The following is a 24,219-nucleotide window of genomic DNA, read 5'->3' on the forward strand; positions in this document are numbered from 1 at the left end:
AGTGATCCCTTTATAATCCCTCCTATAATTTCAATAGCCTTCGCGGTCTATTTAGGGCTTTATATAAAAAATACAGTTATCTATGTCTCGGTGTAGACAAAGCTTTACCTAAATAACGCGCTTATCAGGTGCCATGAATAAATGAGCACATAACAGAAGCATTGCAAGGTATTACTGTCAGAATTTTCATTGTTAAAAGCCCAACATTGTCAGCTTATTATGCGCCTTTTGCGCATTTGTTCACCAATCCAGGGGGCAACACAAAAATAAAAAATCAATTTATCATTAATTGGTAATGTCTTTATACTCCCGCCGCGCCGTTAGCTTAGCAAAAGCTCACAAAGTATTAGGTCCTGTTGTTAGCCGAGCCGCCATAAACCAATTTAATAAAATTTTATATTTATGGAGTTTTTAAGAAGTTGCTGGTTTGGAGTGCAACTACCACGTAAGCCACTCCAATAAGAGGGATTTTGAAGTTGTAATGGCACTGTTTACGTGCAGACCCGGCTAAAATTTGCTCAAGTTTGATCAAAGCTTGCATAACTAGACTGCACTTGGGAAGTTTGGTAATGCGAAGAGCTTTTAAATCGGAGGCGAGCTGCATTCAAATGTCACACCCGTGATCTAGAAAAAAGTCCAGATGTTGTTTATGGCTGTTTGGTGTAAAGATTAGTGTAGAGTGCAGAATACTAACACAATGCTGAAAAAAAAAACACGGAGAAGAAAGAGTGAACGGGACAAAAACACAGAGAAGCAAGAAAGAAGGGAAAGAATCAAAGAATCCAGATACAACAGGATGCATGAGAGGTGTATGACAGAGGAAATTCCGGAGTAAGTAGGGAGAGATTTAGATGTGGGAACGAGGGGAGAGAAAATGGGTATTGGATGGAAGGAGAGGAAAGAAGGTGCAGAATGTGCTATGAGGAGAGACAGAGATGTGGAATGGATGTAGCGAAATGAGAGAGATAGGGAGAGAAAGAATAGAAATAGAAAGGGGTAGGGGATAGAAATAAAAATGTAATTTTTTGGAATCCGAAAGCCCGTAGCGAAGAGCTTAAATGGGAGCCAAGCTGCATTGAAACGTCACACTGGTGATCTAGAAAAAAGTCTAGACATTGTTTATGGTTGTTTGGCGTAAAGATTAGTGTAATATGACAGTGAGATAATTTTTGGCTCGTTTTCTGAAGAAGCCCACTAATGTAAACACAGTATTTTGAATATTCCGGGAAGTTTTTACTGTTCGCCGGGTTAGAAGAAATAATTAATCTGCGTTTCGCTGCAAAACCGGTGTAAATTTGCATCAAAATATCGCTTCAAACGATTTAAAATTTCACTGAACCGTAAAAATTGTATCACTATTGTTTGGGCTCCGGGCGATTGCAGTTTCCAGGACTTATTCGAGGATTAAACAAATTTAAATCTTGAACAATTTTTAAAATGGGAGCATCCGCGAAATCAGTCGCTTCAATTAGACAATCAAACGATATTTTCCGCCGTCAAAGATCCTTCATTAGGAATTAAATAGGAATCATCACGAATTTAATTGGATGCCCTAATTATTTCTTTCACTTATTTTGAAAGTTGAAACAGCACACGTCAACATTTTATGAGTAAATTAGCAGAGCGGCAGCAGGTCCGAACTTTCAGCGAAGTATTTAAATGAATCAGTTTGAATCAATTGATGGGGGCTCTTTGCTGACTTAAATATTTTATCCGAGCCAGATAATTGAATCCTAAGTTTGCAGACCTGGCCCAAACGCCGACCTGGTTTGGCCGAATTAGTTCATTTGAATGCAGATCACGATGTTACCGTGTATGCTCGAATCCCCCGATCGATTTACCCAAATTTTAGAATGCACAAGAAAACGGAGCAAGGTGGAGTATGAATTATTTAACAACTACTTAATAATAATTTATGAAGTTTCACACCCGCCCGACAAAACCAGTGTAATGACGCGATTAAAAGTTATAAGTCGTCTTAAACAAAGTTTCATTATTCAGGGGAAACACCAACAAGAGTGCCGAAGCGCCCTCACGTGGATGCACCGGAAGGCGCCATATCGGATAGTTGGTGAAAAACTTCCAGCACGTGGGGCACCAAGAATGAGTTATTATAACTGAATTATTAAATATTCGGGGCATTGAAAATCAGTGAACTGAATTAATCACTTCGAGGCACGGCGATGTTTCGTGATTTATTGTAACGAAATATCAATTTTTGTCGCTTCGAGGGCTATTCATTCCGGCTTTAATAACACGATTTTTATTAATTTGTGATTTCCACCGCAGCGTTCGTCCAGATTGAATCATTGTTAACGAGACTTTCTCCGAAAGCGAGGCACTTTACCAAATTGAAGATTTTTTCATAAGCACGTACGAGATTTGTGAGGAAATGCCCGCTGCAGTGAAAATTCTAGATGACCGATATAGAAAACGCTGACGGTATCTAGAATTTTACGAAAGAGGTCTAAGCAGTAAATGAGAGAGTGTAAAATCTAAATGTGTCGTCATTTCAAACCGTCTCGTCTATTTCGTGGAACATTAAAAATAGAAAACGGATTCAATTTGAATTAAAATCGTGTTAACTTACCTGTCTGCAACAGGTTCGTTTGTTTAATGTTTAAATGAAATTTCCTCGGAATTTAGGTAAGTTTCTATTATTATGTCAGGTTCGCTGAAGTAACTGACAGCCAATAGCGATTTTTATTAGTATTTAACATCAAGATCACTGAAATTTCAATTTACAACCGACGACAACCTGTTTATGGATCACTGAACATTGTTGAAAAGGAGTCTGTTTAGCAGCTAGAAAATTCTAGATTATCTCTTTGTCTACAGGAACGAAACGTTTCCTGAAAACGCATATCCAAACAAATTTCAAGTTTCTACCACGGCCAAACTCTAATTTTCTTCTGCCTTTGAAGTAATTTTTATTATGTCAATAAATTCTTATGGATTTTAATTTCAACACAAAAAAGCTCGTAAAATAAAACGTCTTTGTATAATGAAAAATACTGTTATTTAACTTTAGTAATTAAAAATCCCGAAAGCGGGCTTATCAGTTTTTTTTAATTATCCTGTAATCAGTAAATAAAGACGAGATTAAAATTTCATTATTTTTCTCATTTGCATCAAGTCTGAAGCGGCTACGGTCTATGGGCTTGGGTTTTGTACACAGGTCCAGAATACAAAGATTGACTTATTATTAGCATTAATTTAAGAGGTAGAGGTGTACAAAGCCGATTCCATAAAACGGTGGGTTGCACAAAGGGCCCAGTTTGATGCCTAAGTGCTTGTGGTGCTCCATTAATAATCTAGTACACGGAATCCAATGTAAACCGGAACTCACTGTCGTAACCTTTTACCCGGAAACTTACATCTTTTGACCACAATAATTTATTACTCGTTTGTAAAAAGATTCGATGAGTAAATAATTAGTTTGTGGACAATACAATTCTGAAAGCTCTACGAAAGAAAAATGTATCTCGACACTAGTGGTTTTTAAAAGTTTCCCAAACAACATTACCTCCTGTTCCATAAGCTTAAATTTGAGCTTTCAAGCCATTCATCCAAGTTTATGATGTGTTTATGTGAGTCTTTACTGTGTGTAATCTGCAATTTATAGAAGTTAACAAGGGGTGAAAAGCGATCATAAATATCTTGAAGTTGCTTTGATACCGAAACCGCGGCGGTCAAAGGGTTGGCATGTATTCAAAACTCCTCATGTGGCATCAGATTTCGAATTCAGAGTAGGATATTTATTTTAACTAACACCAGAAGAACTTTTTATTAAAAATACGTCGCCGTTCTTCGGCTCAAATGCGAACGGTACGAGATTCCGTTTTCTTGGTGTTAACCTGGCCGTAGCGTTTCCAGAACTTTGTGAAACTTCATCAGAGCGAGAGAAATCCGTGTTTTAGGTGTACCTCCTCCTCCTCGGCGAAGAAAATGAATTGGTTATTTGAAGAGTAGCAATGCTACAGCTTGTTAAATTTAATTACTTTGTGCGACAGTGAGTCAAAGAAGCGTGCAAAGAAAATTGCCCAATTATCAAAGAGTAAGGATAACTAAGCTCCCCGTTTATGCTCATGGTGCAATTACAGATCGCACTCATCCAGACACATCCCGGGACCTCGATATAAAAACTGGGACGATTCTGTTATTCAGATGGGGAGACAAGTTCCGCAACATCAGCGCGAATTCTGTTTACGTAGGAGTTAGAGGAATCTATCGAAGCGTTTAGAGTAATAATTTGGAGCGACGGAACTCCGTACAAGAGAATACCGAGCGAACGTAAAATTGGAAAATCTTGCAACCGAATCGACTCCGCTTCATTCGATACCGCTTTTTCATGTGCCCATAAATATGTATTTGGACCGTATCGCTTCTGCATAATTTGTTTTTTTTTGCAGTGCGTAGCCCCACAAAGCTGCTCTTCAGGCAGCACCAACAACAGCCACTGCCCTTCCAGCCCGCGCCCTAAAATGACCGTCAATTCGCAGTCGGGCCCCAGATCTCCCCGACCTCCCGACGACCTCATTAGCACTGCCACCTCTGCCCTCCGACGCCTTCACTTCAAAACTGGAAGAAACGCCACCAAGAACTCCGCCAAACAGGTAATTACAGATATCAGCACATATCACTCCGCAAGCATCAGCACTTAAGAAATTACAACCGCTTGGTAGTTGCTACGTAATAAATTTCTTCTTTGGTGCAGAGGCGGATTAAAATGTTTTAGAAAATTAAACTTTCATTAATTATTTATTTACAGTCACAGTCGGTCCCGAAAGTGATTGTGATGGGTTCGAGTACTGCTTCAGAAACTACCATCAATACCAGCACTGACAGTTCTAATACCATTGTAACGACAGTAACAGCAACTGACGGGGAGGCTACTGAAGACAGCTTGGATATCACCGAACCAGTAGATTATTTCAACTCAGACAACATGACAGATGGTAACAAGATCCTCCAACCAGTTCCTGTATCGCCAAAAACACCAAACACCGCAAAGCAACAAACACCTCCGACAGCCAAAGCAGATAGCAAGTTCAATTTCGACGTCGAAACGCCCAAAGCTGTGCTGCTGAAGGAAGAGAACAGGTTCATCTTCGACGCGAACGAGGTTAATTGCATTCCTGAGGAGAAGAGTGTGGAGAAGCTGATGGAGGAGCAGATCGAGGCGTTGAAGATGGACGCTCGAAGACGAAACAGCTACAAAGCGGCAGCACAAAACGACTTCCACAAGATGTCAATTGATAGAACAATAGAGAAAACCAGTCCTAAAGAGTACAGAAGGAGCTACAAGGCTGCGCCTCATGGAGACCTGGAGAAGACTAGTCCTAAGGAGCACCGACGAAGCGTGAGGAAGAGGCTGGAGGTGGACGGCAAAGAGAAGCCGGAGAGGACCTCTCCGAAGCGCAGAGCCGAAAGGACTCTGACCTCCTCCCCGGAGACCAACGAGGATTCTCCCAAGCCTAAGCACCGACACAAGAAGAGCAGCCGTCGTCACCACTCCCCCAACAAGCCGCGGGAGAAGTTCAGCTACGACGAGAAACACATAGCCAAGTATCGGGAAAAGGCTCGTATGACCCCGCCTTTACCAGACCTCCGCGTAGACTTCTTCAACGAAACGGTGGATGGTTGCCAAGTGGATTCGTTGCATGTTTCCGGCGAAAAGCGCGGCAGCGTGTGTCTCAACAAATGTTTACGAGAGGTGGGGGCCCAGCTTGAAGCATCTGCCACATCACCTATAAATGTTACTACTAATCCTTTGGAAAATTCAGTGCACTTTGGTGGCCGTAAAGCTCCGCAAGCTACCATTGTCGTTCAACAGCCGTCGCTCAGTTTGGATCACTCGAACGTGTCTACGATCCTGCTGAAAAACGGAAGTGAATTCGTGTCGAACGTGGAAAGTGCAGGGAATAAGTTGAGTTTCAAGAGACAGAAAGAAGAAAACATGAAGCAGCTGCTGGACGTCGCGAATAATCTGACACTGGAAGAGATTCACGATTTCGAAATGAGGTAATTTAGAATTTTAAATTCTATTCTGCACGTACTGAAATTTATGACGGATCAAATAAAATTTGCATCGAATTCAGAGGGGAAAAAACGCACATGTTCCGAGTCTTTAAATTCACCAAAAACACACTTAAACGTGTGTCAACACGTTATGTTTTCGGTGTTGTTTTCGAAAAAAAAAAGTCTCGATTGACGCTATCACTTCTTATTAAAATGCATTCGTTCACCGAAATAGCACGCACAGTACTTATTTTCTTATTTTTTGCATTAATACGTTTTGAAATAGCTCCCGTTTGTTATAAATAGTTTTAATGTTGATATCACGATTGCTATTTGTGTTTCGCATTAGTGCTGTTATTTTTAGCAGAATTACACTAATTATAACCTGCGAAACAATTTTAAACGGCCTCATTTACAACTTTAAAAATTTCAACTGACAAGCGAGACGATTTTCGAAAAACATTCACACCCAACAAACACCTACTTTCCTGTCAGAGACCCCACTCGTCACAAATTGAATCAGAATTAAGAGCTTTGCAGTCGAGTAGTAAAGTCAAATTTCAAATATAACGTAATATGGATATTTCAAGGTCGACACATTTTAAACAACACATAAATCCAGCTGTGCTAATTTTGTTTCCTATAACGTATTGAAAGGCGGCGCTCGTAAAATTAAAAAAAAATAATCAAAAATATGAAAAATTTTTATTACATCGACAGATCTAAATATTCTCAAATCTTAAAACGCAAACGAAAACATTCTTTAGGCAATTGCGCAGACTGAAAACAATGAACTGAAGGATAAATATAAAATTGTAGCGTTTGTGATTGTTTTATTTATTTACGAAATCGATCAAAGAAGTAAAATTTGTCGTAAATTAGTAATTATCGATATATTTCACAATTTGTTGATGTTGAGAAAAGAAAATAAATTTAAGAAAATGATGTAGGGTATAACTTTATTATGTTTACAAGATTGAATCTGTCAAATTATTATTTTGATTTAAATTGTTAATTACGTTGCATATACGAATTGGGATATAAATAGGAAACAACAATATTTTAAAGGCTGAGTTTAAAATAATGACAGTTTGTATTTTAACAAGAATGAGAAAAGTCCATAAAATTTTCGGTCCATGGGACAAATTGTGAAGTCTTGGATTCATTCATTCATTTCATTTAGAAAAAGAAATAAAACAAAACTTACATTGCCAACCAGAGGAATATATATTATTTCTTTTTAAGGTCAAGAAACAACTACCAAAGTAATAATGCCATTTATGTTCTTGAAAACTGACATTAAAAAAATTGAAACCCGTTCTTAGATATGAAAAAGTGAAGTAACGAGTGTTCAAAAACACAGGCGTAACCTACATAACCTGAAATTGAACGTACGATTATGAACAATACTGTGTTAAAGGGACACACGTTCATAGATACGGACATAATCCAAACGGATTATTTTCTGAACGCAGGTTATAATAATTGTTATATGTTCAGAAGGCACAATGTTGTAGCGTCGTTCCGAAAGAAAATAATAATATTCTTTTGAAGTTCGGAAACAGTGCGTGCTCGTTGAAGAACCTGCGAATGTATTATTACCGGATCCGAATGGGTTCAGCGAATGTTGATCCCCGGAAAGCCAAATACATTTGCGAAAGATAATGGAAAAGAGACAGCATAAAAAAAGTTTTAATTCCAAAATTTCGTGCCGGCCAGATTTAAAAACTGAAAGCGCGTAATAAAAAAGTCCTGAAAAACCTATTACTCATAAAAGACTGGAGAACACCTTCACCTTAATCTCGTAACGGTCCAGTTTATAAAATGCTCGTTTTTCTCTAACTTCATTGTTTGGGATCACCCGCTTGCATACTAATCCTGACAAAAATAGACATTTAAATGCTGTATTTTACGATGGCGATTAACCTGGAAAAGCCCGTTACAGGATTCGATGAAACTGAAATCATTAAGTTTAAAACTTAGAAATTTAGTTGAGTTAATGGCCGCTTAGATAAGGAACCGGGGAGTTTATTAAAGCATTACATTGAATTATACGGCGCGAGGTAGCACTTTTTCCGAATCGATCAGAGACGTGCCTTATCATGCAGAAAAATGTGCCGGATCCAAAATTCGACTAATGGAAATGAGACTCCTCAACCGAGTCGAGCTAATGAGGGCCGGCCATCGATCGACTTTTATTAATCTCAATTTGCGTTTAGCAATGATTCATCGTTAACCGGGACGAATAACATTTAATCTTAATTTCGCAGGTACGGCAGTCCGCACCACAATCGATCCCAGTCGGTGAAGACTCCGGGACGTTCTTCCGGCAGACCGAATTATCTGTGTTTGCCCCAGCAAAGGTCTCGAGTGGCGTCGATGCCCAACACGGGCGTTGAAGAGGAGTATTATCGGCTGCGACACTTCTCGATCACTGGAAAGGGCGTCGTCAATAGAGGTGACAGTCTGAAAAGCCGCAGATCCAGGTCCAATAATTCGGTGGCTTCCAGCAATTCGAGGTAAGACCGCGCGCAAATTCGCCTGTTTGACCGTTTAGCACCCAAATCGGCCGGAAACCGGAGGCTTTTCATCGATTCCGGGGCCCAATTTTACCAATTGTAAAGCCGCGTGTCCACCGACAAACCCTCGCGCGACTGTACATTTCACGCCGGCGAACGGAGGCCACGCTTTTGTTGGGAACATTTTAGGGAGTCGTCCGGAAAAACGCAAAGCCCTTGGGGGCTGACAGAAAAATAGATCGCTACACCAGCAAGAACGTTGCGACGGTTCTTGTATTCACTGGATGCAAATTTACCCTCAGTTTTTGTTACGGGATCCCACGTCCTTTAGCTTTGGAGAGAAATCTAAGGATATGTATACATTTGCGTATCTGGGAAGCTGGGAAATTTGTCAGAAAGTAAATACACACAACTGTGCGCAATTTATAATATAGCAACTCCGAATTGAAGTACTCCTTGCAATTTATTAGAATCGACATTAAAGAATGTCACGTGACAATATTAATGACATTAAAACATGGGAACATTGCAATTTTTTCACCACAACTCACTTAAAATAATGAAATTTATGTTAAAAAGTAATAATTGAACAAAGAAAAGGGAAACATATTTATATTAATAAAAACTTGAGGAACATTGTTTCTTTTTTTTAATTTCTTTTCATATCTTAGACAATATTCTAAAATTGTCTTTTCTTTTGAATTTTCTGTTTAGGAGATTTGTCATTTCATCTGTTGTTGACAAAATTTGCTGAAAATTTTAGTCTTACACCAAATTGTTCTCTCTTAATTAAAAAAATAGTTAATTGTGTATTAAGGCCAAATCTGAGTTTTCTGGCCGAGGCGTAGCCGAGGCTTGAAAATAGACGAGGTGCACATTACATTTTTTAGACGACCGCGCTAACTACAAAACAAAATACATCATTGGAAAAATTACAAATTTATTTTATATCTACCTTTTTCAAATAGATAAATTTATTAATACATATTAAGAATTTTTTTATAGCTTGCCAACAAAACTAGAAATTTATTATTTACAATACAATTACGACAATTATCGGTTTTGTCGGTTTCGTTGCTAACTTACTAAACAGACCAACAAATGGCGGCACGGTTAGCGTCCGAAAAAGAGTTACTTTTCGTCCGCTTGTGAGTACGTAAAATTACAGTTTTCATTAAAGATGCGTAAAAAAAATAATTCTTTGGAACCCACTCGTTTTTATCTTATGATGTAGATGTTGATGTTTGTCACGTAGTAAAATGTATAAAAAGATTCGTAATACTTCCTCCTTGAAAAATTTAGTAGAGAAAATCTGAGATTTTCTTGAATAACTCATAATTCTTATTCTTAGGAAGTGACAAATAAATGATGCAGATCGATTAGGATTTTTTTTGCAGTACATATTTATTTTATCCATCTGATCCTTTGAAGAGCCTTTGAAGGAAATTTAAAAAAAGTAAGTCACATGTCTTGAGAATTGACAGAAAGTAAATACGTACAACTTTTTAGATAGCTGTAGCTTAAAGTTTAAAAGGGTGAGGAAGGGAAAAAGGTAAAAGGTCATTTTAAATTTATTATGGCCTAAAATTTTCAGTAAGCACAAGAATCAGCACTTTTAAATAAGTAACCATTAAAATTCACAAAATTTGTATTTTTTGTGATTCTAAATATAAATTTGAAACATCAATTATCGCAAGAGATAACGACGAATAAATAATAATTGGCAATTTAAGGACTTACAAAATGTAAATCATGTTTTCTTTATGAAATCTTCTTTTAGTGAAAATTTATACTCAATTAAACATCTTCCTGTGTGAGTCCAGACTAATTTGGAATACCTACATATTTCGTTTTCTGAATCGTTTGTACAAAAATGCTTTTATAAAAATAGACTTCCGAAAATATTTATTGTAAAAACAGTTAATAACAATGTTTCATAAAACTAGTCACTTCAAATTGTTATGAGAAAATTTTCCAATTCACTCGTTCTCCTTCAATTTATTTCTCAAGTCCTTAAGATAACTTTTTAAGATAGTTTGTTATCCTTACCCCGTTATCGTGAGCATCATTCCCCTAGGACACGCATTTCCGCAGATATTCTAGTTTGCCATTTTCATACCCTCTTGCAAAAAATTCGTTCAAAAGCTCCTCTCTCGAGTAGCAACAAAACACGTCCTACTTCCTGTCGGATAGGTTCTCACTGATGCAGACATCAGCTGTGGCAAAAAATGTTTGGTTCGTTTGGACACAAAGCTCCTCCTCAAGCACCAACATCACTTCTTACTTCCCTCTCGGCCAAGTTTTGCCACACACACGCACATGAAATCTCGGCATGAGTGTACTTACTGGTGTAGAGCCGGCTTAAGGAATTAATTTTTAAAGCGGCGAGGCCGAACCTGCAATTACCCATAACTCGCATGTGGAACGGTTAAACTTGGACGTTCACAAAGACCCTTAGATGACAATGTTTATTCATAATTTATTGATTGTCATCTATTTATAGAGCGCACAAACCTAGGCTCTGCTCAAATACGCCACATATTTATAGGCAAAGTGTATGATAAAGTGGCAGAGTAAACCGCTTTGGGCGTTTTCACATACTGCAGACAGATCGATAGAATGTCTACCCTATCCTCTTGGGCCCTTTTACCGGAAAATTTCGATACAATTATCCGAACGACCACGTCTTCCTCCACACGACAATTACAATTTTATTAAGCTCATTGTTAATTAACTAAGCCGGAACTGTTCCCTCTCCCTGTGTTTGTATTTTCACCTAAATCAAACACCAAACTGGTACGGCTTCTATTGACTTTACGAATTTTTGATCGCAAATGTTAATTTTTGTGTACGCACCATCTGTGCTCATTTGAACTGGAAGCTGATTTTTCGCAAATCGAATAAATCTGATTTTTCGTAAACATTGTCGTGACACCAACGCAATTCCGTAATCGCTGGATGCCAACACTGATTCACTCACTCTCTTTCTCTGCACTTACCGAAATTTCTTCTTCGACTCACCGAATACATAAATTATAAATTACGCACACGTACTGAATAAAATTTATATTTATGGGTATCAAGATTAAACCCTGTGGCAATTTGCTGACGGTAGACTGTATTCTTCATAAAAGTAAATCATTGTGAAAGGTTTATACCGGAGCTTAAACTTTCATCAAGAACTTTTCCAAGACCTGCAGTCTTGTTAGTAGCGGTTTTTCTTTCTGTTAAGTTTCCGTGCGGCTAAAAAGTAGAAGAACGCTGAGACTTAACAGTTCGGGCCCTATTTCTGTCCATACTTGTCATAAATATTATAACCATACAACGCCTGATCAAAGCCTGTTATCTTACAATGTTGCCAGAACTGAAGACAGCTTTATTACATCATTTCCGCTTTCACAAAATGAAGCTTATCTTTATGATAACCGCATCAATGTGGTTGTAATTTTGATTATCAAAACCTAATAATGTATATTTATAAACACACATATAACCTTCGCATTAGTTTTCTAACAAAGACAGAGCCGCAATCAAGTTATACCATTTCTTTCATCGAAGTTGAAATGCACCTTTCCGACTATTGCTTAAACTAAAATAAAGAATAGTACATTATATTATAATTTATAAGTGAGAGAAATGCAAAATTACATGTGAGTGAGAATTTTGAATCACGAGTACGTCAGCACGAGTGATACATATCTCACGAGCTTATAATAGCATTTCGCTCACGTGTGATATGTGACGTTTTATGTTACAGCAGTGGCTTTTGTACTTTTGTAAGTTCGAAAAAACCCATGAAAATAAACTCAAAAAAGTAGGACAAAAAAATTGTAACACTATTATTAACTACAGCAACCATTATAGTCACTTGTGGATCATATTATCTCACATGTGAATAATAGCTTTTTTATTTACCGAAAACCATCACATAAAGTATATGATTATGCATTGCTATAAGATAAAATACTTCGCTTTTATTTTCCAGACTTTCAAATTTAAAGTTAAAAGTTAATTAAAAGCAATTCAAACAACTTTTAATTAGGAGATCCAAATACTGAATATTGAAACTAATGCTGTTCTACATTTTAAATGGACAAGAATCATTGTAAGAATATTTTAGATGTCAGATCGACAGTTCGGACACTAACGCAGGCGACTAAATAAGGAACTTTATTTTAAATTTTATAGGAGACAATAATTTTAATTAAGTAGGTTTGATACAATAAGTAACAATAAAATTAATTTTATTATCGGATTCTTTGAAAGGTACAACAAATAATAGTCAATAATTTGCAGCATTGCACCTAGAGTAAACATGTTAGTTAATTATACTTAATTAGAGAACCCATTTATTTGACAAAACAAAACGCAATAATTGAACAAACTAATTTACATATCAGTCCTAATTAGTTCAAATTTAATGTTCGTTTTAACGCTTTTAAAATTACGACCATTATTTTTATTTCGACGAATAAATTGTTAATCAGTCTCGGTCGATGGAAATGCAATTTAAATAAATGCATCAGACAGGGGATGTTGAAGACTGACAAATTTTCATTGATAAGCTGTCAATCTGATTATTATACCCATTCACAAAAGAACGAATGAAGCTCGTCACTTTTATTTGATGAATTCGTATGTCCAATAACAAATTAGAATTTTTGAATGATTGTGATATCGTAGGGTTTGCCACCTTTCGACGATAAGGTTCCACACACCAAACATGACCTCCAAGCCGCTGGCAGGTGTCAAATATCATTTCTGTCATTCATTGCTTGTTGTCAATATTATAAAATTCACAAGAAAGTGAAATGATACCTCGGGTTTATCCAGCGAAAACTAGTCAAAAGATTTTATTATTCTAAGGAGTTGTAATTGGTTTAAAATCATTACAAACTGATTTAGTTAATATTTTTTGATTGATGAACCTAACCTCTCTTATACCTGTCATTTTGACGGTCCTTGATAGTTGGTATCATTTTTCTAGTATGCGTCAAAACACTCAAATTGTCAAAACCTACTACGATATCACAATCTATTTGGACACTTTGTACAAATCGTACAACAAGGCCAAGTTTTATTAAATTTTGCAATTTAGCAATGAAAAATAGCTATTTATTTCAATTAATTTGTCCTGTTTGAATTTTCTGTGTTGAATAAAAATTTGCAATTCAGTGAACGCTTGAAAACGTTTATAAATTGAAAAACTGGAACAGTGTTAAAACGTTTTTGCACTGAACTATTTCAAATCATTGCGAAACAGCACTTTTTAGGGTTATAGCTTGGCAAATACGCAGTATGAAAATTTCGATTCAAGCCATTTGTTTAAATGGGTCGGTCAATCAGCGTTCATTAAATAAAAATCCAACAAGTACTATTTTTATAACACGCAGTATTAATCATTGTCTTTTCTGCTCGTCTTTGTAAGATTAATTATTCAGAACTTGTCAAGTAAGTAATTTGGCAATTTCTGTCGTTCCAAAATCGAAACTTTGATCAGAACGCTTCAATAACCTCCGAAAGCTCCCTTCAAACCTCTACATTATGTCGGGGGACGTTGGATTTTCCGATAGTCTCTTTAGAGGCGATATGGGGTTTCAACCCTGCTTGTCATCTCCTGCCCATGACTATTATTAACTCGCACGATGGATGACAGGTTAATATCGATTCTTAACTAAAATACCACCACTTCGCGATGATAATAATCCATTGATGTTGACCTATTTATGTGAATAGGTTAAAACACGTGACATTTCCACGACTTTGTACTTCAATTTAAAAAGCATTTAAGCGGAGAACTGATCTGCCTCTGCACTTATTTTGTCATTAACTCTTTTTGATCGCTGCCATTCCCGCGTCCCGACGGTTCGCCAATAAAAAGTAATTCCTTTTTCTGATCTCTAAACACCCGATGAAAAATTCATGTTTCTTTTAGCATTTCCATGTTGTCGGGAAAAAGACACGCGACGTTATTTACAAACCGGGTCCACTCCTCCCGTCAAAATATGTTTTATTAGACACCATTGGATTCTTCCCGTCGATACAACACTAATTGAATTTTCCGTGAAGTATAGCTTTTGGAGTGAAGCTTTTACAGACAAAACTGCCGAACTTACGCAATAAATTAGTTCAGGGGCGATAAGTGAACTGGGATCGAGTTTTATTGAAATTCTATATTTTTTTATATTGCCGAACAGGTCTCGGGAGGCACCTCTAAAAGCCGAAATACAATAAAACGATCTTGTCAACATGGAATTATCTCAATGCTATGCCGCTCGCAGGATATTTCAGTTCACTTGGAATTTTTTTTCAAATTTTATTGTTTTACGGCGGTCCAGTCTGACCCAATTGAGCTTTCATTTAACAAATAACGATTTCGGGTTGCGACAAAGATTGCCGTCTTTATCGACGCATTCAGGAATTTACTTTGCTACGAATTAAACTTTCCGGCGTTGCTGCTGATCTAAAATTGAACTGTTTGATTCGAACTGTTCAAATATTGGGTGAAAGAAACACTTGCGTCCTTGAACTTGCTTCCTCCTGCAGTTTTTCGTGAGCGATCGCAGCTTAATTAAATATTTGGGCTCGAGAGTCGGCAATAAATAATAATTTTTCGCGATTAAAGTCGCAACAAAGGTCGCTGCAGGATAAAGGGAAATTTTCCAGCGGAAATTTCACCTCTTTCTCGGCTCCGGACAATTTCATCATGAATTTTTCTCATTCAGTGCCTTTTCATTTCCGGCCTCTACCAATTTTTGCGCGTCTCGTTCACATTATATTGCTTTCTCACGTGTAAATAATTTGATATTATTTACATTTCCAACTTGTCGGCTGCGATTATAGTGTTTTCTCCCGAAGAGGTGAACCCACCATCAAACGATTCCGTTATCGGGCCACGTTCCTCCATTTCTTCACGATATCGTTCGGATGATGAGTGGGCAACTCCACCACTAATTTCCAGTCGATACTAAGATCGAAATAACGTCAGAACAGGCTGTTTTGAACGTCATCCGAACACCCTCGAACTTTCAGTTCAGCGATTCGTTCAGAAGGCTGTTGCGTCACAGACATAAATGTTTCCGCCACCATGACCCGGGGTGGGTGTTTCCTGATTTACTAAAGCAACTTTTTCCGCTTTTCCTGAAATACAGACAATATTAGCACGACACGTCACCCTAGACTGCCGTCAGAGGGGCGCTATTACTTGCAGAACTTTCCAACTCCAGATTGCATGATTGTATTGATTAAGTCGAGGACGGACAAAGCAATCTGTATCGGATATCTGACGTATTCCAGGATCTCGGAGAGCCATCAAAAAACGATGAAAAAACATCAAGGCGTTTTACGAAAGCGTGCAAAAAACGGCGAGCTTGGAGAAACCCAAGTGGACAAACCGGGGGCAGGATAATTGCCCTCCCCAACTTTCGCAACTTTTAAAAAAAATCATTTTCCGTGCTGCCTGAATTATGCGCCCTTCTTCCGCTCTCACCCTTACATTTTTTACACCTGCAAAACCGCTCGTAAATAATAAATAAACTAATATACTTACGCACACAAGAACTAGCGGATCTCGAGGGGTTGTTGTGCACTTTTTGGATTCGACGTGCCGCAATTTATCACTGTTTTCAAACTATGTATATTGTTTTAGTGAAAGGCTCCGCTACAATATTATCAAGTTGGAGTTAGTTTGTTCCAAACGTATCCGATTCAAGTCAAAGTTTTGACAGGCGAGGCAATTTCCGGATGCAGTTTCCAGTTCGCGTGCACTGTTTCGTGGAAACGCAAAGTGTTGCAGCAGCTTTTTACGAGTTGAGGCCACCTGACTCCGGAGTTTGCGTTTTATTCGGTTCAAAACGTTTTCAAAGCAGGGATTTTAAAAACATGTGTCGGTAGAGCTTTGAGGAATTTTGCAAGAAGGAAACTTCGCTCTATGAACACGCTTAATAATCATTCTGGGAGTTGTGCAACAAATCAAAACAAACCACACGTGCACAACTTTATCTACAAATTAAAATTCCACAAAATCCTGTGGCCCATCATTTTTTATGCGAATTTATACGTGACGATTAAAATTTATGACATTCAGGTAATTACGACTTCATAAATTTTGTGTCCGACAAGTATGAAGTTGAGTGTAAATATTGTTGTTTGTCGGTGGGTCCTGTTACTCCGTTTTTATTCATCTTTTTGAACCGTTTACAAACAAGAGTTATAAATTAATTTTTGTGGGGGAGGGTCAAGCGGCGACTGTTTACGGTCAACACGGACCAACAATGAAAAAAAATTTGCGCTTCCTTGTTTTTAACATAAATATCAACAATGTATACCTTTGTTGAAAATGTTTTCAACATCAAATTTAATCTGAAAAGTTTCAAAGTGCATTTTTCCACCTCAAGCTGTTTCCGTTTAGTTTCCCATTTAATAGAGTTTGTTCAGTTCCGAATCATTCCCTTTTTACATGCAACGCAGTAATGCTTGCATTAAAGATAAGCTGCCAAAGTGAGGCGAAATATTCGTGTAAACAGGGAAAATTATAGCCCCACTAATGTCGTTATCATACTTTGTAGCAGTTTGTGAATCATTAACCAATCCGGTGAAATTATGTACCCTCGCAATGAATTAATTAGCATTCGTATAATTCGGGGTGCGATGTTTTTGATAACTGCGACTGTATTTATCGGGGCCATAACGTAATTTAACAGTTTTTACGCCTGCCAGACAGGTCGTGAACACGCGACTTTTCGATGAAACTCGTTCAGGACAACTGGCAGGATCTTCTGATGGAGAAGACACAAAATTAAATTGGTTGTATGAGGGTTAAATCGGCCCAATTATTTGGTCGTTATTATTGATGCAGTTGCGGTTAATTTATAGTGGTGAGGGATAATGCACCAAATCACCGATGTCATTTAATGGAAATTAGACTGAATGTGTGAAATAAAGGGTCATTCCGAAGTGTAAATTGCTTGTCGAGTCAATTTGATTCGTGTTTTACAAATGATTGTAGATTTTTATTATCCTGCCGAAAGTTTGTCAGTTCTGGTTTCGGTGTGAGGCGCTTGAGGGGCCGAAGGGTCGAAAAGCTCCGATTCCTGCAGGGCACAGTTAAAAAGAAACTTTCAGGAGTCTTTAGTTACAAAAACTGCATAAAAGAAACTTTCAAAAATTTAAAAAGGAGACAACATTTTCTCATTCGAAATTAGATACTTTTTCAAATATTCCTTTTCAAGTACTGTCGCGAGCAATAAATTTTGGTCGTCAATGTCATTTCAAAATTTGGTTAGATTGTCACAAATTTAAAAAATTTCCCTGCCTAATTATACCCATGTCAACAAAGTGTCAAAACTTGAGAAACAAATGACAATTAATGCCATACAACATGATGATAGGTTATGATATTTACGACCGTTTTACAATGGAGCATTTTCGATTGCGTCAAAGAATGACCTTAACGACCAAAATTTATTGCTCGCGACTGTACATATTTTTGTTTTCTAATTTTCTAATTTTCATTGTTGAATCAATGCTCCTCTATCTTAATACATACATATTTCGATCTATGGTTGTGCAGTTTTTATAAATAAATATGGCGTCAAATTAATTAATATGCTAATTACCATTTTTGTAATTGTTACTAATTCATTTTTCCATTAGTAAATTGCTTCACAACACGAATTATTTCTGAAGTTTGATGCTTTTACCTGAAAACAAATTGTATACATCTTTACAAAATTTATTCTCTTCGGTATTATCTTTCTTACAAATATTTGTTGAACAAGTTGGGTGGGTGCTGTTTTATTTCAACTTAAAATTTCTTCTAACAACAAATTTATGTGCACATAAAAATGCTTAAAGCATTTGAATATACAATTCAAAATAATCTTACATTTATGAAGCAATTTTTTTATCAGTGCTTTTGCAACAATAAAAAACATAGCTTTATAACATCAAAGATTTTTAAAAACTTTCATAAAAATGGCAATGTATCAATTTTTGTTATTCCTGTATTCACTCAGATTGAGTAAAAACGAAATATGTAACACAAACTGCTCTTAAAAATTTACAATTAATTTTTTTTTATTTCGCTCCTGTCGGCAAATAATACTGACAAGTTTCAAGTGGGGAAGGAATGAAAATGTATTAATAAACTGTCTGTAAGATGACACGGTGTTTTATCGCGATCGGTCTTGTTGTCCTAGTATTAAATTTTGAGAGTACCTCCGGCGACATTAATTTCGCTCGTTAAGGATGCTAGGGTTGGCGTGCACGTCGTTTTATTTCAATTAAATTAATGGTATTTTTTAATTTTTCAGCACAGAGCAGCTTCCTGGCGCGGTGTCAGCAGCAGGATCGGCACGTACATCCGCTTCCTGCAGTCTGGCGTCCTCGAGGGAGTCCTCTACGAGCGCCCCCGGACCCACCCCGTACAAAGTCCTGATGTTGGGAGGCCCGGCCGTCGGCAAATCCTCACTGGTTTCCCAGTTTATGACTTCCGAGTATCTTCACGCTTACGACACCAGCATAGGTGAGAATCACGGCGGCGAAATTGGGTCGTCATTTCGCATCTGCACTTTTTGACAAATTGGTATAATCCGGGATGGACAAATTGAGTTTCGCGAGTTAACAAGGCCTTGGAAATTGAATTGTTCGTCTGAAAGAGTTCGTAGTTAGTCTGGTAGTGGCCGAATCCTGGATTCGGTTTCAGCACGAAAAATTTTCAAGTGTTTAGGTTAACTGAATTGTGTTTTAATTATCAGATAGCGAAAACTGCCATGGGATTAGTCTAAGGATCGAATTCGTGTCTGGTGAGGTAAACAAGCAGGGTACGTACTAAAAACCTCTGTCATGCTAATCCCCTCAAGTACATTCAGATTGTACCCACAAATCTCTTTAAGTCAACGACCACCGTGGCCTGGCCGAGGAAGCCTCCAAATTGCCATCTCAAATTCATGATCATTAAGGTTCCAAAATGCAGACCTAGTTTCACACCAAAACTAATTTAAAGACGATTTTTAAAGTCCTGACAGACAATAAACTGACTTGGCCCCAGATGTTAATTAAAAATGGTCGCAAAATAGAATTTTAATTTGAACTAAATTCGCGATCATTAGCGGAGCTGTTAGACATCTTAAATTGCAATTTCTCCCATTTTCTCCACTCACACCTGTCGACAATTTTTAGATTTTACAACGGAGCGGCTCGCCAAGAATAAATACCTCAAAAACGGCCTGTAATGAGAATCATTTAACTCCCGAGAATTGTCATTGTGAGTAATGTTTACTTTATGGAACATCTGCAGGTGTCCCGCCAGTTGCACTACTAATAATAATAATCAGTTCATGCAAATGGTATTTAATCAAATGTGATCTAAATTTCGTAGTGGCTAACTGATTTAATTTAAATCAATGAAAAGATACTGATATCTGTGCCGTGTTATGCAAATCTATTAAATCTGTTTCCATCAAAAATTGAGAGAACAGAATAATCTGGTCTCAGACATTTTTCAAAAAGCGTTTGGAACATTTCTTATTCGAAGGTGTAAAAAGATATTATTTCAGCTACAACCATTTAACTTTATTAGTACGGCGGTTATTGATAAAATCGATGTGGTTCATTCACTAATGGACAGCAATCGAGTTTCCAATCCGATAAATTAATTGTAACTGCGTTAGTTAAAAAACAACCCGAGGGTTAAACACGAGGCACGAATTTCCAAATTCGTGGAAATTATCTCCAGTGAAAATCTCGTGTCTGCTGTATTCCCGTACTTTTCCAAAATAATTTCGAGACTCCTAAATTAATGAAAAAAAATTAAATCCAGTCGGAAATTTTCCCATTAAAATCTTTGTAAAAGAAATTTTAAAGCGTGCAGGTTTCATAAAAGTTTTTAATTATTTACGAACATCTTAAGGTCGTTGCTGCAGCAATTCGCTTCCCGGGTGTCGATTACAATATTTGATTTATTTTTTGGTGGGGGCTCATCTGCAAAACCTGCCGGCTTAGCCATCCCATAATTATCCCGGCTTCCATGGTCTCGTTGTGCGAGGAGGACACGTGCAAAATTTCCACCATTAATAAAAATCGAATCCGAACAGGATACACTATTAAAGAAGTAATCAAACTGTCATTTTTAAAATTATCCTGCAAATCCCCGCGCATAATAATGCAAGCGGAGCATTAAGCTGGCTATATTTAAATTTACATTATTTGGAAAAGCCATTAACTGGCGGACCTATGTGTGATGGTCAATGACTCAAATGAAATAATTATTGAACGAACGAAGTACGCGATTGGCCAAATTAAATTGTCCACGCATCATGGCTCTTGTGCATAAATAAACCGGGGACAAAGAAGCGTGTTAGTCGAGGTGAAAGAAAAATTCGCGCGTTCTTTTGATGTCGGAGGTATTTTCGAGAGTTGTTTCTGTTCCTCCACTTCCCACCTAAGAATATGATTATAGCCGTGTTTGCATTTTTAATAGAGACGCTCTACGCGAAACAAAGCATGCCAATTTCACGAACCTCCGCACCCTGCATGGAAATAGAATTTTAAGAGTCGAAACCATTGTCTTGAACTAGCTTGATATAGTTTCTCGTAGACCGTTCTTGTGCTGTTGATATTCCTGTCGCATCTGTAGACGTAGGGAAAATTGTCACGTTCCAGAATAAGACGATTAGATATTTATATTTGAGTCATTGCAACCCACAATTTATTGTGGAACGAAACCGCATCTCGCTCCGAATATAATAGAATAATAGATACAAATTGGGCAAAAGACAGTAAAGCGTCTTGAGCAACATTTTCCGACCCTCCGATTTTAAGAGGGGAGTTTAATTCCTCTCATTTGTGACAATGTTGCCTGTTCCGAAATGGAATCACGTATTTCATAACAAAAGTTTTTTTCATTTTTTCGGTGTGATTTTCAAAGTGTAAGACAAATGTGTGGCGGTTTAAGAGCGTAATGCGAAGAGCTGGAGGGTGTGCGCGACGTAATGGGACTTTATGTGGATTGAATGAATAAATAGGAACCGTAAACACGAGCTTCTCGTGGCCTGTCTCGGCGAAAAAATGCGATTTGAAGAATATCAAATCGAAATTGAAATTCTTTAAAAACATTTCATAACCGAGGATAGTTAAAAGGTGGCTTCCATATTGTTTATTCAGGAAACTCGTATTCACTGTCAAATATTTACCAAACGATTGGGCCCGAATGCGTTACTCCTCGGAGCAGAATCGACTCTCTTATTACATTTTTTTCCCTCCAACAACACCGCTTCCTCGGCGTCTTCCGACGACCGTAAACAATTTCGGCGCTCTCCTCCCCAGTAGACAGACAGACTTCTTCGGACTGTGTAGCACTCCCCCACTATGCCAATTACACTCCCAAATGAATTAGTCCATAATACCTCTTGTTTCTGGTGTAATTCCACAGGCGATTTGAATGTAGCTAGAGGGATTCGTGAACGGCGAGGGGCCAGTGAACAGCTCAATCTAAATAGATTAAATGCTACCCTCGACGCACATGCCTAATTTTTGCTCCAGACCGCCAACAGTTAAACTATAAACAAGAGGGCGGATGGTGAATAATCAATCAAATTGTTGTTCTGTTGATTAAGTGGCCCCGTTCCGTGTAATAATTCACCCTCGAAAACTTAATATGTTTGTGCAAACTTCATAACAAGCAAGGCAGGCCTTCTTCCTTTATATCTGGCATCTGGAATTTATTTGCGCCAGGTTATCTCAGATCCTGATCGTGATAAAAAGCGATATAGCAGTCTTGCTTTCCGTGACCATTGTTCGCCAGGAACACGCTACACTTGCACACAGGCTGGTCCTCAAGGAGCGTAATTTACGCCGCTTCAGACGTCCACGTGAAGCTTGTCGCGAACAGCGAATCTTAATTACAAACTACATGGCATTTGGCTTTGAAATGCTAATTACCTATTTGCAAACTCCAACAGACAAAAATATTTATAAAGCAAGTACAAATAATTATAAAAAAATGAAATAAATACATTCATTATTAGTCAAATTTATTGAATTTTTCTATTTATTTATTTTATTGAACTTACTATCGGGTGTTCATTTAAATTTCCGGTCAAAGTCGACGTTGAAGAGTCGATTGTGAACGCACTACGGATTACGGATCACGGATCAGCTGTTTAAATCTTACCCTTGTTTGTGTTTATACAATCTACTCTTCAACACCAACTTCTACCCTAAATTTAAATGAACACCCGATACCTAACTTGAGCTATTATATTTTTAAATTTCTTTAGTGAAAAATCGCATTTTATACATTTGAACCAATCAGATTTGTGCATTTGTAACTTGTCCGATCCATTTAAATATGTATTGATTTTACAGATTTCATTTCTAAACACCCTAAATAATACAAAAAATCAAAGGAATTATATACCGCATGTTTCAAAAAATGTATAATCAAGAGTAACTGTAAAAAACAAAAGCGTCTAAAAAGTAAAAATAATCTTTACATTATTAATTGTTAGATATACATAACCACAGACTTCGATTTACATAACCTAATTTTAAATCTGTGCATTACAGCACTATTGGACCGTATCTACGTAACGACAGTTAAATGTTGGTAATATAGGAACCGTCGTCTTTTGATTTTCATCTCCGCTCTCGATTATACATTTTTGAAACATATGTTATCAAGATATAGCTCCTTTCCACACAAAATTTGCGAAACTGCCTTCATACATTAGCCTTGGGATCATTATAACGAATAGTATTTTATTTTACCTTCGATTGCTTTATCCACTTCATCATTTGACTTAAAAAACTGAAGATCACTATTTGGTGGCTCAATTGATACGGTTTGAACACCATTATTAGAAAAAATATTGTTCACAGCACCCCGATACAGTAATGGCGTTGTGTATTGAGTTTCACTTGTCTCCGTTTTGTTTCCTTAGTTACGAACAAACTACGTTCTTGATTTAAAGAAATAAATTATCAAACCTTAAAATGTGAAACATAAAATGCGATTTTCTATCCGAATTTATTTCATTAAGGATTCAATTTCTTCAGGAAACCAAACTTGATAAATTATTAAAAGTATGTAAGTATATGAAAATAACTCTCTTTATTTTTGTGTATGATTATGATGAAAAAAATTAATATTTGATTAGCAATACCAATAACTAGTCCTTTTTAAGGGGCAACAAAATTGCAACTTAAAGAAATAAATAAACAAAAAAAATTCTTGAAAATAAATTATTTGTGGAGTTTCTGGAGATATGGTTTAATAAATTATTTAAAAATGGAATAACGGGAAAGAAAAATAAACAAAGTTTTGTATGAAATCATGTAGGAAATAACGTGAACTTTCGTAATTGACAAGGAAGTTGTACAAGAGTGCTGAAAGTTCACAACAAAAATAAATATATTTGCGGAAAAGTAGGTCCACGTGGGAATTCCTTTCACAAAACTGGTATAAAACATAACAAATAGAGTTTTGAATGCTGCTGGTAAATTCTTCACCATTTGAGGGACTAATTCTGTAAATTAGTCAACCTGCGCGTTTTTAAGTCGATTGAACCGTAAAAGTAGTACTTTTGACGATCCAGTAGAATATTTTCATTGCAGTTTCAGCCTCCAGTAATTCCTGCTTCACCGATACCTGAAGTAGTTCTTTTTAGGACCACCTGTA

The 24,219-nt window shown here is 37.2% G+C and overlaps 1 protein-coding gene across 4 annotated transcripts in view; it reads left to right on the forward strand.

Moving 5' to 3' along the window:
* Nucleotides 1–24,219, forward strand: part of LOC138123086 (uncharacterized) — an 85,794-nt gene that overhangs the window by 52,157 nt on the left and 9,418 nt on the right. For 3 of the 4 annotated variants that reach the window (XM_069037606.1, XM_069037605.1, XM_069037607.1), the window contains 5 exons: nt 4,413–4,616; nt 4,772–6,024; nt 8,292–8,540; nt 18,854–19,065; nt 19,298–19,363. In XM_069037606.1, coding sequence (XP_068893707.1) covers nt 4,485–4,616; nt 4,772–6,024; nt 8,292–8,540; nt 18,854–19,065; nt 19,298–19,363 — 1,912 coding nt within the window. In that variant the 5' untranslated portion in view covers nt 4,413–4,484. The remainder of the gene's footprint in view (nt 1–4,412; nt 4,617–4,771; nt 6,025–8,291; nt 8,541–18,853; nt 19,066–19,297; nt 19,364–24,219) is intronic. The other variant, XM_069037608.1, reaches the window with a different exon arrangement.

This window comes from Tenebrio molitor, chromosome 2, assembly GCF_963966145.1.
Source record: "Tenebrio molitor chromosome 2, icTenMoli1.1, whole genome shotgun sequence".
Classification (NCBI taxonomy): domain Eukaryota; kingdom Metazoa; phylum Arthropoda; class Insecta; order Coleoptera; family Tenebrionidae; genus Tenebrio; species Tenebrio molitor.